Source organism: Ursus americanus, chromosome 8, assembly GCF_024610735.1.
Source record: "Ursus americanus isolate L20-20 chromosome 8, mUrsAme1.1.p, whole genome shotgun sequence".
In the NCBI taxonomy this organism is placed as follows: domain Eukaryota; kingdom Metazoa; phylum Chordata; class Mammalia; order Carnivora; family Ursidae; genus Ursus; species Ursus americanus.
In genome coordinates this window covers 9,781,488-9,796,060 of record NC_142134.1, presented here as the reverse complement: position 1 = coordinate 9,796,060, position 14,573 = coordinate 9,781,488, and the positions used below count along the sequence as shown (strand labels likewise).

The window sequence follows — 14,573 nt, the reverse complement described above, 5'->3', positions numbered from 1 at the left end:
TTGTGTATGTATCTATAATACTTTAAAACTGGAGGTGAAGACAGTTTCAGAATGAATCATCTGTCCGTTACAAATTTGAAATATAATGTTGGTGTTTATGAAGAAAATGGCCAAAGTCACCTAGCAGTGTAAAAGTTGTTAGGGCTTTTTAAGCACTATTATGACCTATTTATAAGGTCCATAAGTTACACAAAAATTACCATAGAAAAGGAAAAGATGCCTTAGCTAGTAACAATGTAAAAAAGTGAGCAATAGATCCTGTGGGTAAGAACTACAGGAATTTAGTGTTAAACTCAACAAGGAAAAGCTACAGGATGAAAACGAAGAAGTATTTTATTATATAAAGAAATATTGTACTGGAGGTGACAAGTAGCTAGTGTCCATTTTCACTGAGAAGAAAATGAGAGGCTTATGAGAAGTAGGTGAGTTTTCGGTTAGGCATGAATAAGAGCTTCCTGGCGTTAAGTTTTCTAAGTCAGTAAAGTGCCTAAGGAAGAAGAATAAGGTCCGTTTTGGAGGCCGGCTTTTATACCTTAAGATATATCATCGAATTATGCGATACCTCCAGGAACTCTTCCAAATTCTCTGATGTTATGATTTTATTAGGGTTCTTTCTTAACACCATTTAGAAATGTGTTGATTCTCAGGGAAATTTATGGGAATTAGTCAGGTCTTTCCTATATTTTCAATGATGTTAGAACATAAAAATCTGTTCTATTGAAGTCCATTGGATTATTTGAGGATATCATCTTAACATAAATTTTACAATCAGCTGATAGTCAACGGTGACATTATGATATGCTGACCATACAAATTTAGGATAGTTCCATATTTGTTCATAGTGACCTGGGGTAAATAAATATTGCATCTTTTTCATAGTATCTCAGGAAAACACTGCACATACTTTCTACCTTACACAAATTATTGCAGGGTAATTGAATTCAAAGAATACTGGGGCCTTTTGTAATAGAGTTTGCTTAATTAGTGTATACATCAATATCTATATGTATCATGAAAGGCTACTTTAGTTAACTAATAAACTATTTAAGGTAGAGAGCAGGGTGAAAAATGACAATTCTGTCAGCAGGTAGAAAAATACAGTGTCTTTCACATGTCGGGATTCAGAATTCATGATGTGACCAAATTAGTTCCTAGCTTATAATGTGGGTCAGCAAGTCAGAGAAGCCAACCAGATTTTCCATATTTTCTCACATCTGTATAGCATTGTCATTTTGGAGAGAATTTAACACTCATTTTTTTTAATTATGCCTAAAAGCAATAAAAAAGACAGAGTGTTTCCATCCTCCTTTGCCGTCTCTAAAATGACCTATCATATCCACAAACCAAATCAACTTTTAAATGTGCACAGAATGCATATCTCTTCAAGTGCAGGAGAATGTTCCCTTAAGTAGTTCACGATGTCCATCTTTATCAATGGCATCTATTTTATATGAATTTCCAGTGTTACCTGTGACCATCTTATCTATAGTGCATGGCAGATGGGGTTGCCCCTGACTACTCTGTGAGGGAGAAGGTGCAGGAAATATTTCTCAATCTCTCAGGAAAGACTTGAGAGTCATCTCAGCAATCTACCATGCAGGGACAGCATTCAGAAGAAGTGTCCTCTTCATGAGGACTACTACGCTTTTTCTAGACCAAGCACACTTGAAACATCAGCCATAGAAACATTTTTCTAAATGTCTCCTCAGGCAAGGAAAACAAAAGCAAAATTAAACCATTGGGACTATTCCAAAAGAAAAAGCTTTCTCACAGCAAAGGAAACCGTCAACAAAACAAAAGACAACCTACAGAATGGGAGAAGATACTCGCACAGGATCTACCTGATAAGGGGTTAATAGCCAAAATATATTTAAAAACTTACACAACTCAACACCTAAGTAAATAAAATAAATAAGTAGTTCTTAAAAGTAAAGATCAAATAAATATTCTAAAGAAGTTCACAGCACAAAGACCTGAAGCTGTTTTTTATCTAATTTACTCTGTTGAGGCCCATAAGGGCAGGTTTGAGGGCAGGTGAGGTGTGTAGGACAGGAGCACAGAGGGGACAGAACAGAGAGACAAGCAAAGACCACCATTCGGACCTTATTTGAATGTCCCACATGGAGCCACCCTTATCCTCTGACCCTCCTCTGTAAATCCTCACTCCTCTTCGGTCCTCATACAGCCCCTCTTATGAAGCACCCTCTCCGTCCTAGGGGGCCTCCCTTGGGAAACTCTCCTTGTGTCCACAAGTAAAAAATCCTAGCCCTCTGCTTTCCCTGGTGTCATTCAAATTTGTTGACCTCAGAATTTCGGCTTCTGTGTCTTGAGAAGGAAGAAACTCTGGCACTTTGAGAGGAAGGAAGACCCACTTTACTGCTCCACCAGATATTGCTGTGCCTGAGTTCTTTCTGAATCACCCTGCCCCACAAATTATACTTTTAGGCTATACAATCTAATCTTTAATGAGAAAACCGTATTTCTTCCACTAACATGACTTTGATCTTAATCTTTTTAAAAGAAGGAAGTTAACATTACTGGGCCAAAGACCCTTAACCTCGTCTCTGAGCCTGTTTTCAGTAAGTAGCGGCACCCCTCATGCACTTAAGAAGCTCTCACTGTGTCTCCAGTAGGGACTGAGCCGTCGGCAATCCAAACTGTCTTCTGACATGAAGAAACGTTAGTCTTGCTTGCCCCATCCTTGACCCTTGATACCCTTATATTTCATCAGATTTTCTGTATAAACCTGTGTCTGAGAGGGTCTGGAAAACTTCACTGAGGAGAAGGAGCGACTAAAATGCGGAATGTGGTTTCTCAGAGCACAAGTGGCCATTGGCCAGACTGCAGATAGGAAAATGGAAAGCCTTTCTGTGGTCCATTCTCTTATAAGGAGAACATACACATTCTCCTTCCTTTTTATGTAAACACTCAACGCTGGAGAGAAAAAAATTAATTTTGTTTTTGGTAATAATACTCAGTATTACCAAAGGTGACTATTCTTTCCTTGTTCCAGTGCTTATCTCTTCCCTAGCTACTAAAATCATGAGTTCTTTTTTATTTTTTAATCATTTCGGTTAGCAGAATTAGTTGAGCAGTTTTCTTAACCATTTCAGCTTGCTTCTGAAATTTTAGTCAGAAATCACTTATCAAACGAACCACTACTTATTAGCTCCGTTTCCACAATGCTTTGACAAGTATCCCTTTCAGGAACAGACATTCTACTGTGTACCAGGTCCGATGTGTACCAGAACTATGGATTATAACTTTAGCTTCTCCACATACTTTATTTCAGTTCTATTTGTTTGGGTTTTCTTTTTTATTTGCCTTGCCTCTGAATTTATTTATTTTACATACATGGCAAAATGTCTTGTTAAGCAATTCACTGGTAGTCTGATAAAGCTTTTGCAGCTGATTTTGTTACAGGGGAAATTTCCAAAGCTCCCTTAAAAATTAGTTGTTTTTTTTAAACTACAAAATACTGCTGGCCATCGTTAGTCACCCACAGAATGGCTGGTAATATATAATAAAAATCCCATTTTTATGCGATGCTAGTTTAATGGGAATGCTGCCTTTCCAAGATGAAAGCATGTTTCTAGTAAAAATGAGTAGCCAAAATACGTGAGCCTCATTGACTGCTATTTTCCAGACCCTGGGCTAGGTTCTGAGTTTCAAGGATGAATTTAAAGAAAAATTATGGGGATCAACAACATGTATTCTAATGAGTTAAACAAAGAAGTAACATTTCATAACAGAATGCTAAAATGTGAACATATTCTAAGTGTTAGAAGAGCACTAAAGAGGCAGTTGAGTTTGACCTTGACCGTGAAGGGAAAGAATTCACCAGGTAGACAAGGAGATACCTTGTGCAGAGCAAATGCTTATCAAGCAAGGAATGATGAAATGGTCTGTTTGTCCTATAATGGGAGTATGAATGAGGCAAAAGTGTGTTTCTGAGAATAGAAAAAAATTTTAGGCCAAATTTTGGAAGGCTATTGAGTGCTATGGAGTTGGGAGATTTTTTCTAAGGGCAATGGGGTATATAGGAAGTATTTAAATAAGACAGGGATAGGATCAGACTTATATATCAGAAAGAACACTTCAGCTGTGGTGTGGAGGATGGATTAGAGGGGGGTGAGAATAGAGATAGGGACAAGATTTAGAAATAAGTCTGTAGGGGTGCCTGGATGGCTCAGTCGGTTAAGTGTCCGACTCTTGATTTCCTCTCATATCATGACCTCAGGGTCCTGGGATTGAGCCCCTCGTCAGACTTCAGGATTAGCATGGAATCTGCTTGGGATGCTCTCTCTCCCTCTCCCTCTGTCCCTCCTCCTGCTGCACTCTCTCTCTCTGTCTCTCTGAAATAAATAAATGAAATCTTTTAAAAAAATAAAGAGTTCTCTAGATAGAAAAGATGAAAGTATTAGCAATGAGAGGACAAAGGTAGTGAGAGATTTGTAAGATTCAGGAAGTAAAATATATAGAAGTTGATGAAAGATTAGATGAGATGGGGACTTAGAAAGGCCATGGGTGTGGAATCTGAAATGAATTTAATTGGTGGGGAAAATAAGGATATGGCAATTCCAAAAATTACAACAGAGCATAACAGCAATCATAATAATAGTAATAGTGGTAGTAGTGATAATAGATAAACAATAATAAAATACCAGTAATGGAGCACTTATGAAGTGTTAAGTACTAAGGTAAGTGTCTTGTATCAATCCACATCAAACCTCCACATACCTTATTACAAAATTATTATTTTCCCTATTTAATAGGGAAATGTATTGCAATTTAGAGAAAATTAAATAACTTGTCCAAGAATTGAAATTCAAATCTTGGCATTTTCAAAGCCCAGATTTGTAGAAACTAAGAGGTTGCCCAGTGCTGGCTATTGGCTGTACCTCTCAGAGGCAGGCCTGCTTTACCTAAACACCTCAGTCCACTTTGCAATACTTATCTCTTCTTCTTAGGTCTCAATGACACTAAATCTCAGTCTAGTGGATCTTTATTTGGCATATTAGTTGTTCTTTTAAGTTTTAAATTTTGGAGCACTTTTTTTTTTTTTCTGGAAAACCTGCCTCTGAATTCTCCAAGCTCTCAGCTGCTACCACCAGTGAACAGCAGTGGGCACAGGCGGGCTTTTAATGTGCTTACTGATGGGCTCTTAGAGCTGGACCAATATCTTCTCCTTTGGTAGCTGCTGATATCAGCATCCAGAGGAAGAAACTGCCGGAGAAAAAAACCTGAACTGAGTTAGAAGCCACTGTTTTTATGTCCCCACTTGTTTGTCTCTCTTCCACAGTCAGCCCCTTTGCCTGTAGCATTTAACACCCACCCTATCGACCGCGTTCCATTTTTTTTCACCCTGAAGAAAAATTCCTTCTGATGTGATAACTTAAATTGACTTGTCCTATTCCATTAAAAATGGGACTAGACTTACAATTCCCCAGAGTTAGAGCTGGAAGCTGTTTGTTGGTGAGCATTCCACGAAACCAAGCTCAAATGTTGAAAATGAAGATGGAAAAGAGAGATTTGTAAGTGTTATTTTAAAGCTTATATGGGTAAGATCTATTCTCTTGTTAAAGAAAAAGAGGTAGAAATATGAGTGAAAGTTCACTACAAAGGGGAGAGGCATTGGATTTTTAATTAGTTCACAATTTTAAAAATGTAATTAAGTAGCAACACGTTCAAAGTTATGACAATTCAGTATCAAAGATTTATAAAATCTTGTACTTGGAAAGGAAATGAAACTCTAATTCTTCCCCAGTTCATGAATCTCCTCTTCAACGATATAAAGAGGTCATCCTGCCACATACCAAAATCCATTAGAAATTATTAAGTAGGGCATTATTAGGAGATGGATCATTATAATAATAATCTCCATATAAAACAATAGAGGGATGCCTGGGTAGCACAGTCGGTTGAGCATCCGACGCTTGGTTTCAGCTCAGGTCATGATCTCAGGGTCTTGAGATCAAGGCCCAAGTCCCGCGCCATGCTAAGTTGGGAGTCTCCTTAGATCCTCTCCCTCTTCCTCTGCCTCTCCCGCTCATGCTCTCTCCCTTCCCCTCTCTCCGTCTCACTAAAATAAATAAATCTTTTTTGGGGCGCCTGGGTGGCACAGCGGTTAAGCATCTGCCTTCGGCTCAGGGCGTGATCCTGGCGTTCTGGGATCGAGCCCCACATCAGGCTCCTCCGCTATGAGCCTGCTTCTTCCTCTCCCACTCCCCCTGCTTGTGTTCCCTCTCTCGCTGGCTCTCTCTATCTCTGTCAAATAAATAAATAAAATCTTTAAATAAATAAATAAATAAATAAATAAATAAATAAATAAATCTTTTTTAAAATATTAAAATAAAACAAAAATAAAGCAATAGATAAGTTGGTTGAATGCTGACATGACAGGTCCTCTTGTACTCACCCTTAGTCACTCCTACTCTCCCCATTTATAGTTGAGGAAATTCAGGTTAATAGGGGTTAACATCACACTGCTCACAAATAATCTATCTGCTCAAGTTGAAAATCTAACTGACCCAATGTCAGAGCTACAGCAATCACAAATATCTAATATCAGAGAATCACATGTATCAAAATTAATCTTCTATGCTTGAAGGGTTTTAAGTGTTTATCTTTCTTATGGAAAGAGTTTGCAATCAGCCTAGATCCACCCAAATTCCTGAAATTGACTTCACAGAAGTGCCCTAAATTACAGGTCCTAAGTACATGTAATGTTCATGCAAATAAGTAAATATCACTTACCTATCAGCTCTCAGTGTTCTTTAGTACCCATGGGTTGCTAGTAGTACAGGACACCAGGAGAAATAAAAGTAGAATTTTGAAAAGATGATGGGAAAACAAGGCTGATTAGAGTGGCAAACCATTTGCTTTCTTTTATTATTCACCATTTAGAACTATAGACCCTCATTTTTGTGTTTGTTTGTTTATTTGTTTGTTTTTAATTTTGTGTGCATGAGTGGGCATGTGGGGTTGGGAGAGGATACAGGTATAACAGACCTGCGGAGTGACCATTTGCTGAGTTTTATGTGGGTAAATGTGAGTTGTGTGAGATTAAGTGGAGAAATGGAATATAGTAGTATGAGTATATTCCAAGTTAACTCTTTTCTAGAATGCTCTAGATTTTCCCACTTCCTCTGTGGCCTGGGTATGCATTGTCAATTGTTAAGAATGAAATGACAACAGTAGCCGTGGTAAATTAATCTGTATTTCAGGTACTTATTAATTATTTTAAAATTATTTTACATTTAAAACAATGATTTGGCAAATCTAAACAATACTCAGATGTTGAACTTCAGGTACAATTTTGTTAGGATTACCACTTGTAGAATAATTTACCAGATTTCTTTTAAGGGTTCATACTATACGCCATACCATTTCTGCTGATATTACTCTAAAATCTTACTAGCATGAAAATAACAAAATGACCACATAAAATGGTCACTCTCTTTCTGTGTTGGGCTCCTAAAACAGCTTAGACTTCCTGTAATAAGCTGTTTACGCTCACTTCATGTTGCCTCATTTCATTTTGTCACCTCTGGTGCTATCTCAGTGTACTATAATGGAACGATGCGGAATCAGACAAGCTGTAATTTTTATTGCAAGCATATCTCAAGGCAAATTTATAAGCTGAACTTGATATCAGAAATGAAGCTAGAGGGAATATGCCTTTGTTCTAAGTTCCAAAATGCTCTGCTATTCTAAATTTGAAGTGTGTTGAAAATAAATTTTTTTTCTGACAACAGGAATTTCACATAGGCAATATATTAAGAAATTCCTTTAAAATTTTTATTGTGTACAGATCAATTTCACCAACAAACCTGTTTGTGTTGCAATTCTATATTCAAGTTGTAAAGCTGATATTGAAGGTGATGTAATGCCACAGAAACCTGATTATATTAATGATCCTAATATTGGATTTCAATTTTCTTTTCATGAAAAGCTAAGAGGGCGTGTTAATTTATTTAATGGTATTTTCCTGGTATGACTATTTTGGCAAACAAATTATATATTTCAGTATGGGCATACAAACATTTTAGATTATGATCTCACCACCACCAAATTGAAAGCTTCTGAGAATTATAACAAAGATTGATTGCTGAACCTTCTAAGCAGCAGGTGGTCATTCCTATCCTGGGAGGGTCTCTGATGAACTGTGACATGGCCTTCTCCAGCCATGAGACCTTCTGTTTCTAGAAGGTGCAGGCTCCATACAACTACCTAGCATAGGTCCTTGTACTTATAGGTACTGAACAAATTGCTATTTGCTGTTGCTGTTATAACCTGTATTGAAATGTTTCATTTCTTTTTCCTGTGTTACCACTTTAGAGCATCCTCCACTAAACAGTGGGAAATATGTTAAAATGTTAATGTTTTGAATAGTTTCACTCATACTACTGGAAACAGTAGTCAGTGAGAAGTACATGGTCTTGGAAAACAAGTCTTATTGCTATACTGTTAACACGATAATTATGGGATGTCCCAGGAGCAAGTGCCCTGTTACTCTCCTATGAGGTTGTACCCTAGCCTTCGCCCTCAATTATTCTTCATACTGTCCCTTTATTTTTTTTATAAATGACAGAATTAGTTTAATAGTTGTAGAATATTCCAGTAAATTTTTCCTTGGAAATAGTCATTTTTAGATGCATCATTTTATGCAGAAGTACAGAACAAAAAGGAATTATCAGGGTGGTGTCCGTAGAGTAAATGATACACATCAACAACCTAAAACTCAATAAAATGTAGATTAAATGTTGCTGAAAGTTACCATTAGAAATTGGCACGAATACTCCTCTAGCAAACACAGCTCATAATTTATTGTTTGCAATACAGTTTGCACATGATGGAAACTGGTGACCTGCAAGAGTATCCCCAATACCCTTGCCCAATGCTAGTGTTGTTTGCAAAGGCCTCCAGGAAATCATTAGCAAACTCCATCTAGAAACAGACCAAAAGGTGAGAGGTATACATAACATGAGATTCATGACCCATGGTTGTGGAGAGCTGTGATTATTCTTGTTCAAAATATGGTATCGTGTTTCAGAGGTTAGTGAGTTCGAATATGCCGGCGTCTAATTTTGAACAGCATGCCACAGACACGTATTTGTTCTTAAACCTCAGTCATTAGAGTTGAGCACCTACACGAACTCAAATGAGCTTCAGTGCAGCAGGAATCGGCTCTCCGAGTTAGAAAGTATAGAGTGGCTCAGAAACTTAAATGTAAGGAAATTGACCACCAATTTGAGATGAATAACCTAGGACAAGTAGACACTATCTGTAACTCAAAGATCGATGTGAAAATCCTGATCATTATTCTGTAGGAGAGAAAGCTGAAAATATATTCAGCTTTCCAGAAGCATGAATTTTATTCTATCTGAATACAAATAGAAGTCTGTCTCTCTCTCCCCCTCTCTTTCTCTCTCTTTCACCCACAGACACATACATGCACGTGCACACACACAAAGTTAAATATAGCAAAAGAAATATAGAAATAAGAGGCAGCATCTTGCAGTAAAAATACTATAGCCTTAGAAGCCTCACTGACTGTGCCACACTGAGCAAATGCCTTATACTCTCAACCTGAGTTTTCTCATCTATAAAATGGGTGAAATATTTCTGAGAAATGGGGCATTGCTGGGAGAATAATGTATGTCAGTTGCTGGCGTGTATGTGGTAGCCACTTGTTAAATAGTGACTAACATAAATACTAATTTTTAAGTGTACACTTGACCTCAAAATATGCTGTTTATGCAAAATGTAATTATTTTTTAAAATATGTAAGCATTGCCACCTAAAAGAACATAGGCTTAGAGTTTATAACATATAGATTTTTTTTAAACTAAATGATTATAAGATTATCAGCAATCTAATTTAATTTGTTTTTGCTTTGATGGGATTGTTAGATTTAGTTTTGGTTTTGTTTTGTTTTTTTTTCACAGTGAAGATTCACCAAAAAAAAGCATTGCCTTACCATTAGAAATTTTCATTTTTCTTTCAGTAATGATTTTGTCTTCTAATGATTCATGTGTCATACACTCTAACAGCAATTCTCCTTATATATTACATTTTAATGTTAAGAAACCACAAAATAAGAAAAGCAGTTTGACATCTATATTTACATATATTATTCTCTGCTGCTTATAACTTTATTTATAGTTGAAAATATTCAGTACTCTTTTCTTGTGTCTCTTTTCTCTCCTAATAACGAAGATCTCTCCAGGACCTTTCCAAGCAAACAGACATCCCTTACGGCACAGTACTGGACTCTGCAGTATATGAACATGTCCGAATGAAGGGAATGAATCCTTTTGAAAGGGACAGCATGTATTCCCAAATGTGGCGGATGATCAACAGAAGCAATGGATCAGAGAATAACGTTCTGGAATCCCAAGCAGGCATTCAAAAGGTACTGGTCATTGTTCTTCATTCATAGTCTACTATTTTGTCTCCCATATCGCTACATTGAGATTGTTTTTATTTTCTTTTTTGAAATTTTAACTTTGACATACAGTTTGCAATTAAATTATACCTCCTATTGATTTAAAGAAGATTTTGAGTTGCCAGAGTGCTTAAGCAGAGGGAATTCACAGCCTTCTGTGCTGTGTCTAATGGATCTGTTTCCAGTGGAATTCCAAAGCTAGAAAACATGAGCTAGTATTTTGTTCCAAATGGGTCAGGGACTTATGCACATAAAGACTGAAAAGGTTTTTACAAATCCCATTCCAAATATCATTAGGGTTATTCAATTCTTTCAAATGACTTGGGGTATTTTCTATACTGCTTTTATTTTTAGATGAAAACCTTATCTTTACTTATGATTATGTGGTAGGTAAAAGTTAATCTTGTCAACAAATAAGGTTTCTGCAAATGTCTATTTCTATTTCAAAAGTGAAAATCTTTATTTCTATCTTATTTTAAATAACCATCATTTAGAAGTTATTTTATCAGAGAAAAAAAAAGGCTTACGAAGCATTCCTTCGTGTAAAACATGAAGCTAGTTTTTATTCTGGGCTGTGGTTTATAAACACGTATACAGAAGTAATTCTTTCTTCCTCAAGTCCCATCAATCTGCATGAGAGAACTGAATGATTTTTGTTTAAAATTATCCCAGTGGCTAGCGCGGTGAAAATCACAATGGTTGACATTCAATAAATAAGTGTGGGATGAATGAATGAATGTCAATTACAGCAACAAAGGTGGTATACATTTTTCTCTGTAACCTTCCACAGCAGAATAATTTGGACCCCATGTCTGAGTTCCTTGTTCAAAAAGGTAAACTTATTAATACTATGTTGGAGGGTGTTTTGATGGCTATTAAATATATTCTGACACAGGCTCTAGCATTATTCTGTGCCTTTTCATATGATGTCCTTTATCTGCTGCTGCTATTATGGTTTCCTAGAGTCAGTCTAGTTGACATCATTATTTTAAAAACTGATGATGCTGATACGAACCTCTTTCTAAGTCCTAATGATGCTTTAGGATGTGAATTCCTTGAAATGTTAGCAATGGCCTCCAACTCCTTCACCCTTATTACATTAACCCCAGTTTCCCAATACCCAAGTATTGATCCTAAAATCCACTGGCTTCTAGAAGTTCAATAATTACTGGGAGGATGGGTGGGTGAGAGTGGGTGAGTGAGTGGACCTATATGTTGTCTGGAGGAGATGGGAGGGTAGACATTTTAAGCTTTACTAGGTACTCGTAGAATGTGAATGAACTTAAATCTCAGAATAAGAATACTAAGTTATTTTGGGGAGAGTTACTTTCCTTCATGTTAATTGTTAAGAGGAATTTTTTTTCTTTGGGATGAATGTATTCATAGTTTATATTTCTATTCCATTTTAAAAGCCAAAGCTCTCCACACTTTATAACCTCTTTCTATACCATATCATTCCAGAGAAAATTCATTTTTTTCTCCAAGCAGACATACAGATTATCAAAAACTATTTTAAAAAATACATATTCACTCACTCATCATTTATTTATGCATTTTTTCATACAATATTTGCTAAGTGCCAATTATGTACCCAGGCACTGATGGAGTAACTGTAGATAACTCCACCACAGAGAAATGTTCACTGGATCTATGAAATATAGAGTCTGGTGAGAAAAGAAAATTAAAATATGTGATCAAATAAAATGATTTAAATCGTGATAAGTGCTGTGGAAAAAATAACTCAGGTGCTCTTACAGCAATTAAAGAGAACATCTACTTGCAGAACAGTGATCAAGTATGGTTCCCTGAGGAGATAAGATATTAGTGATGACCTGCCTGGTCAGGAGCTGTTCGTGTAGAAGAGAGGGTGACAGGGCATCCAAACCAAGCATAGCCTCGGCAGGAGCCTGAAAGTACATTCAAGAAACCCATTGAGGGGCGCCTGGGTGGCACAGCGGTTAAGCGTCTGCCTTCGGCTCAGGGCGTGATCCCGGCGTTATGGGATCGAGCCCCACATCAGGCTCTTCCGCTGTGAGCCTGCTTCTTCCTCTCCCACTCCCCCTGCTTGTGTTCCCTCTCTCGCTGGCTGTCTCTATCTCTATCGAATAAATAAGTAAAATCTTAAAAAAAAAAAAAAAGAAACCCATTGAAAATCAACATGAACTGGAACATGTCCAATAAAAGAACATGGAAGGAGGTTAGTAGGCAGGGGATAGATCATGAAAGACCTTGTGGCCCTTAGTTAGGAATCTGGATTCTCTTTGAATGGCAAAAAAATGCTACTAATATAAGGGAATATTGTGATTATTACCTTTCAAGAAGGTCACTATAGCTGATGTATAGGGATTGGGTAAGAGTATGCGGAGTCAAAATAGTGAGACCTTAAGAGACTCTTGTAAATTTCAGAGGTAGCCAGTCAAGTCGACACATGTAGATAAGGTCTTGCTTCATTCTTGTGTTCTTACACAGACACACACACACGTATACACACAGCCGATATACCTTATATTCTTTGTAGTAATGCAAACTGGGTACACTTCCTATATCCTAGCATTTCCAAAATAAAAAATAAATCATAAGGGTATGGAATATCAAATGTCATGTAGAATCTTTAAATACTCATGTATGTGTTAAGATTACATATATATATACATATATATATATACATATATATATATGTATATATATATGTAATATATATCTTCCAAGGTCTTCAGGATTGCTTAAGAAAACCTCTACTTTTCAAAGCCTGTACATATAGTTTCCTACATTTTCTGTTTCTTTTCTTTTTTACCTTTGTGTCTTTTAACCATGTAGAATTTAATTTGACATTTGTGGATATGTAAAAAGAAATTATAAATACCCACCCTGAGAAAATTTCAATATGAGATTCTATGAAATAAAAGTGTTTTATACTAGGCTATTGATAAGTTTGCATTATGTGCTAAGAAATTTAGTTATTTAGAATTTAGTTTATTAGTAATTTAGAATTCTTCTGTAGGTTTTGCCACTTCTTTTTCTTTAAATATGTAGCCATTCCATCATCTTTCGACATGGGTTAGTGTTTCTAATGCTGTTATTAAATGTCATACATTAAAAAAAATAGTCTATTATGAAGAACAGAAGGAACTAGGGAGGCCGGGGCAGGGGGGAAACTATCTGGTTTTCTTTCCTGGTTCTTCCAGTTCTTAGGTATACAACTTTGGGCAAATCACTTAGCTTCTCTAAGACTCACTCACTCATCTGTAAAATGGTCACAGTGTGGGAATTAAAACCTGCAAAAGGCATTTCAACCCGGGCTTGAATACAGTTCATTTTTTACACTAAAATGTGTACATGTAACTACTTACTTAAAATCTGTGGGCCCCAGGATTTCATCATGTTGATAAGAATTCCTACTTCATATGTTTTTTGTCCATATATATATATATATATATATATATATATATATATCTGTGGAAGCATCAATAAATAGTATATTTAGAGCCATAAGTTCATAAAATGATCCTTAAGATTACCTGAAAGAATGTAAAGGCGAACAATTTGTAACTACAAAGCTTTATTATTAATTATCTTCTAAGGTTAAGTGAAAATTGTAGCATAATGAAAAGGATAATTAATAAAAGAAGTAGGGAACAATTTCTGTTCCCTGATAGTCTACTGATAAAGAAGGCTTATGAGTTTAAAACTGCAAATCATGTCACCTAGTATTATACCACATTTATTTAGTTTTCTGATTTCCTAGAGTGGCAGTGAAGAATATTCTTATGAATTCATAATGGAAGATATCAAAGTGAAATTTGCTTGTTGTACATATTCTTTCAGTCAAAATCAGAGACAGCTGAAAATTGATTAGACCAAAAAAAAAAAAAAAAAGATAATAACGAAATGCATGTTGGTTCAGTTTGCAAGGTCTTGGCCGGCTTCTCTTAAAACACAAAACCAACCAACCAAAAACCAATATATTACCTTCTCACCTGCTAAAGCTCACTAGGAGTCTGTAAGATTGAGAACTATAAAACAGGAAATGTCATTGTAGATTCTTACTTTAGCCTCTAGTCTTGCACATCTCACACAGCAGCTTCCTCTTCTCTAGCATTGGTTTCTAATTTGTTCAGCCAGA

At 36.3% G+C, this 14,573-nt stretch overlaps 1 protein-coding gene across 2 annotated transcripts in view; it reads left to right on the top strand.

Moving 5' to 3' along the window:
- The window catches only part of GRID2 (glutamate ionotropic receptor delta type subunit 2), a 1,348,780-nt gene that overhangs the window by 1,146,894 nt on the left and 187,313 nt on the right, over positions 1–14,573 (top strand). For both annotated transcript variants that reach the window (XM_087863984.1, XM_045791965.2), the window contains exon 13: positions 10,222–10,417. In XM_087863984.1, coding sequence (XP_087720110.1) covers positions 10,222–10,417 — 196 coding nt within the window. The remainder of the gene's footprint in view (positions 1–10,221; positions 10,418–14,573) is intronic.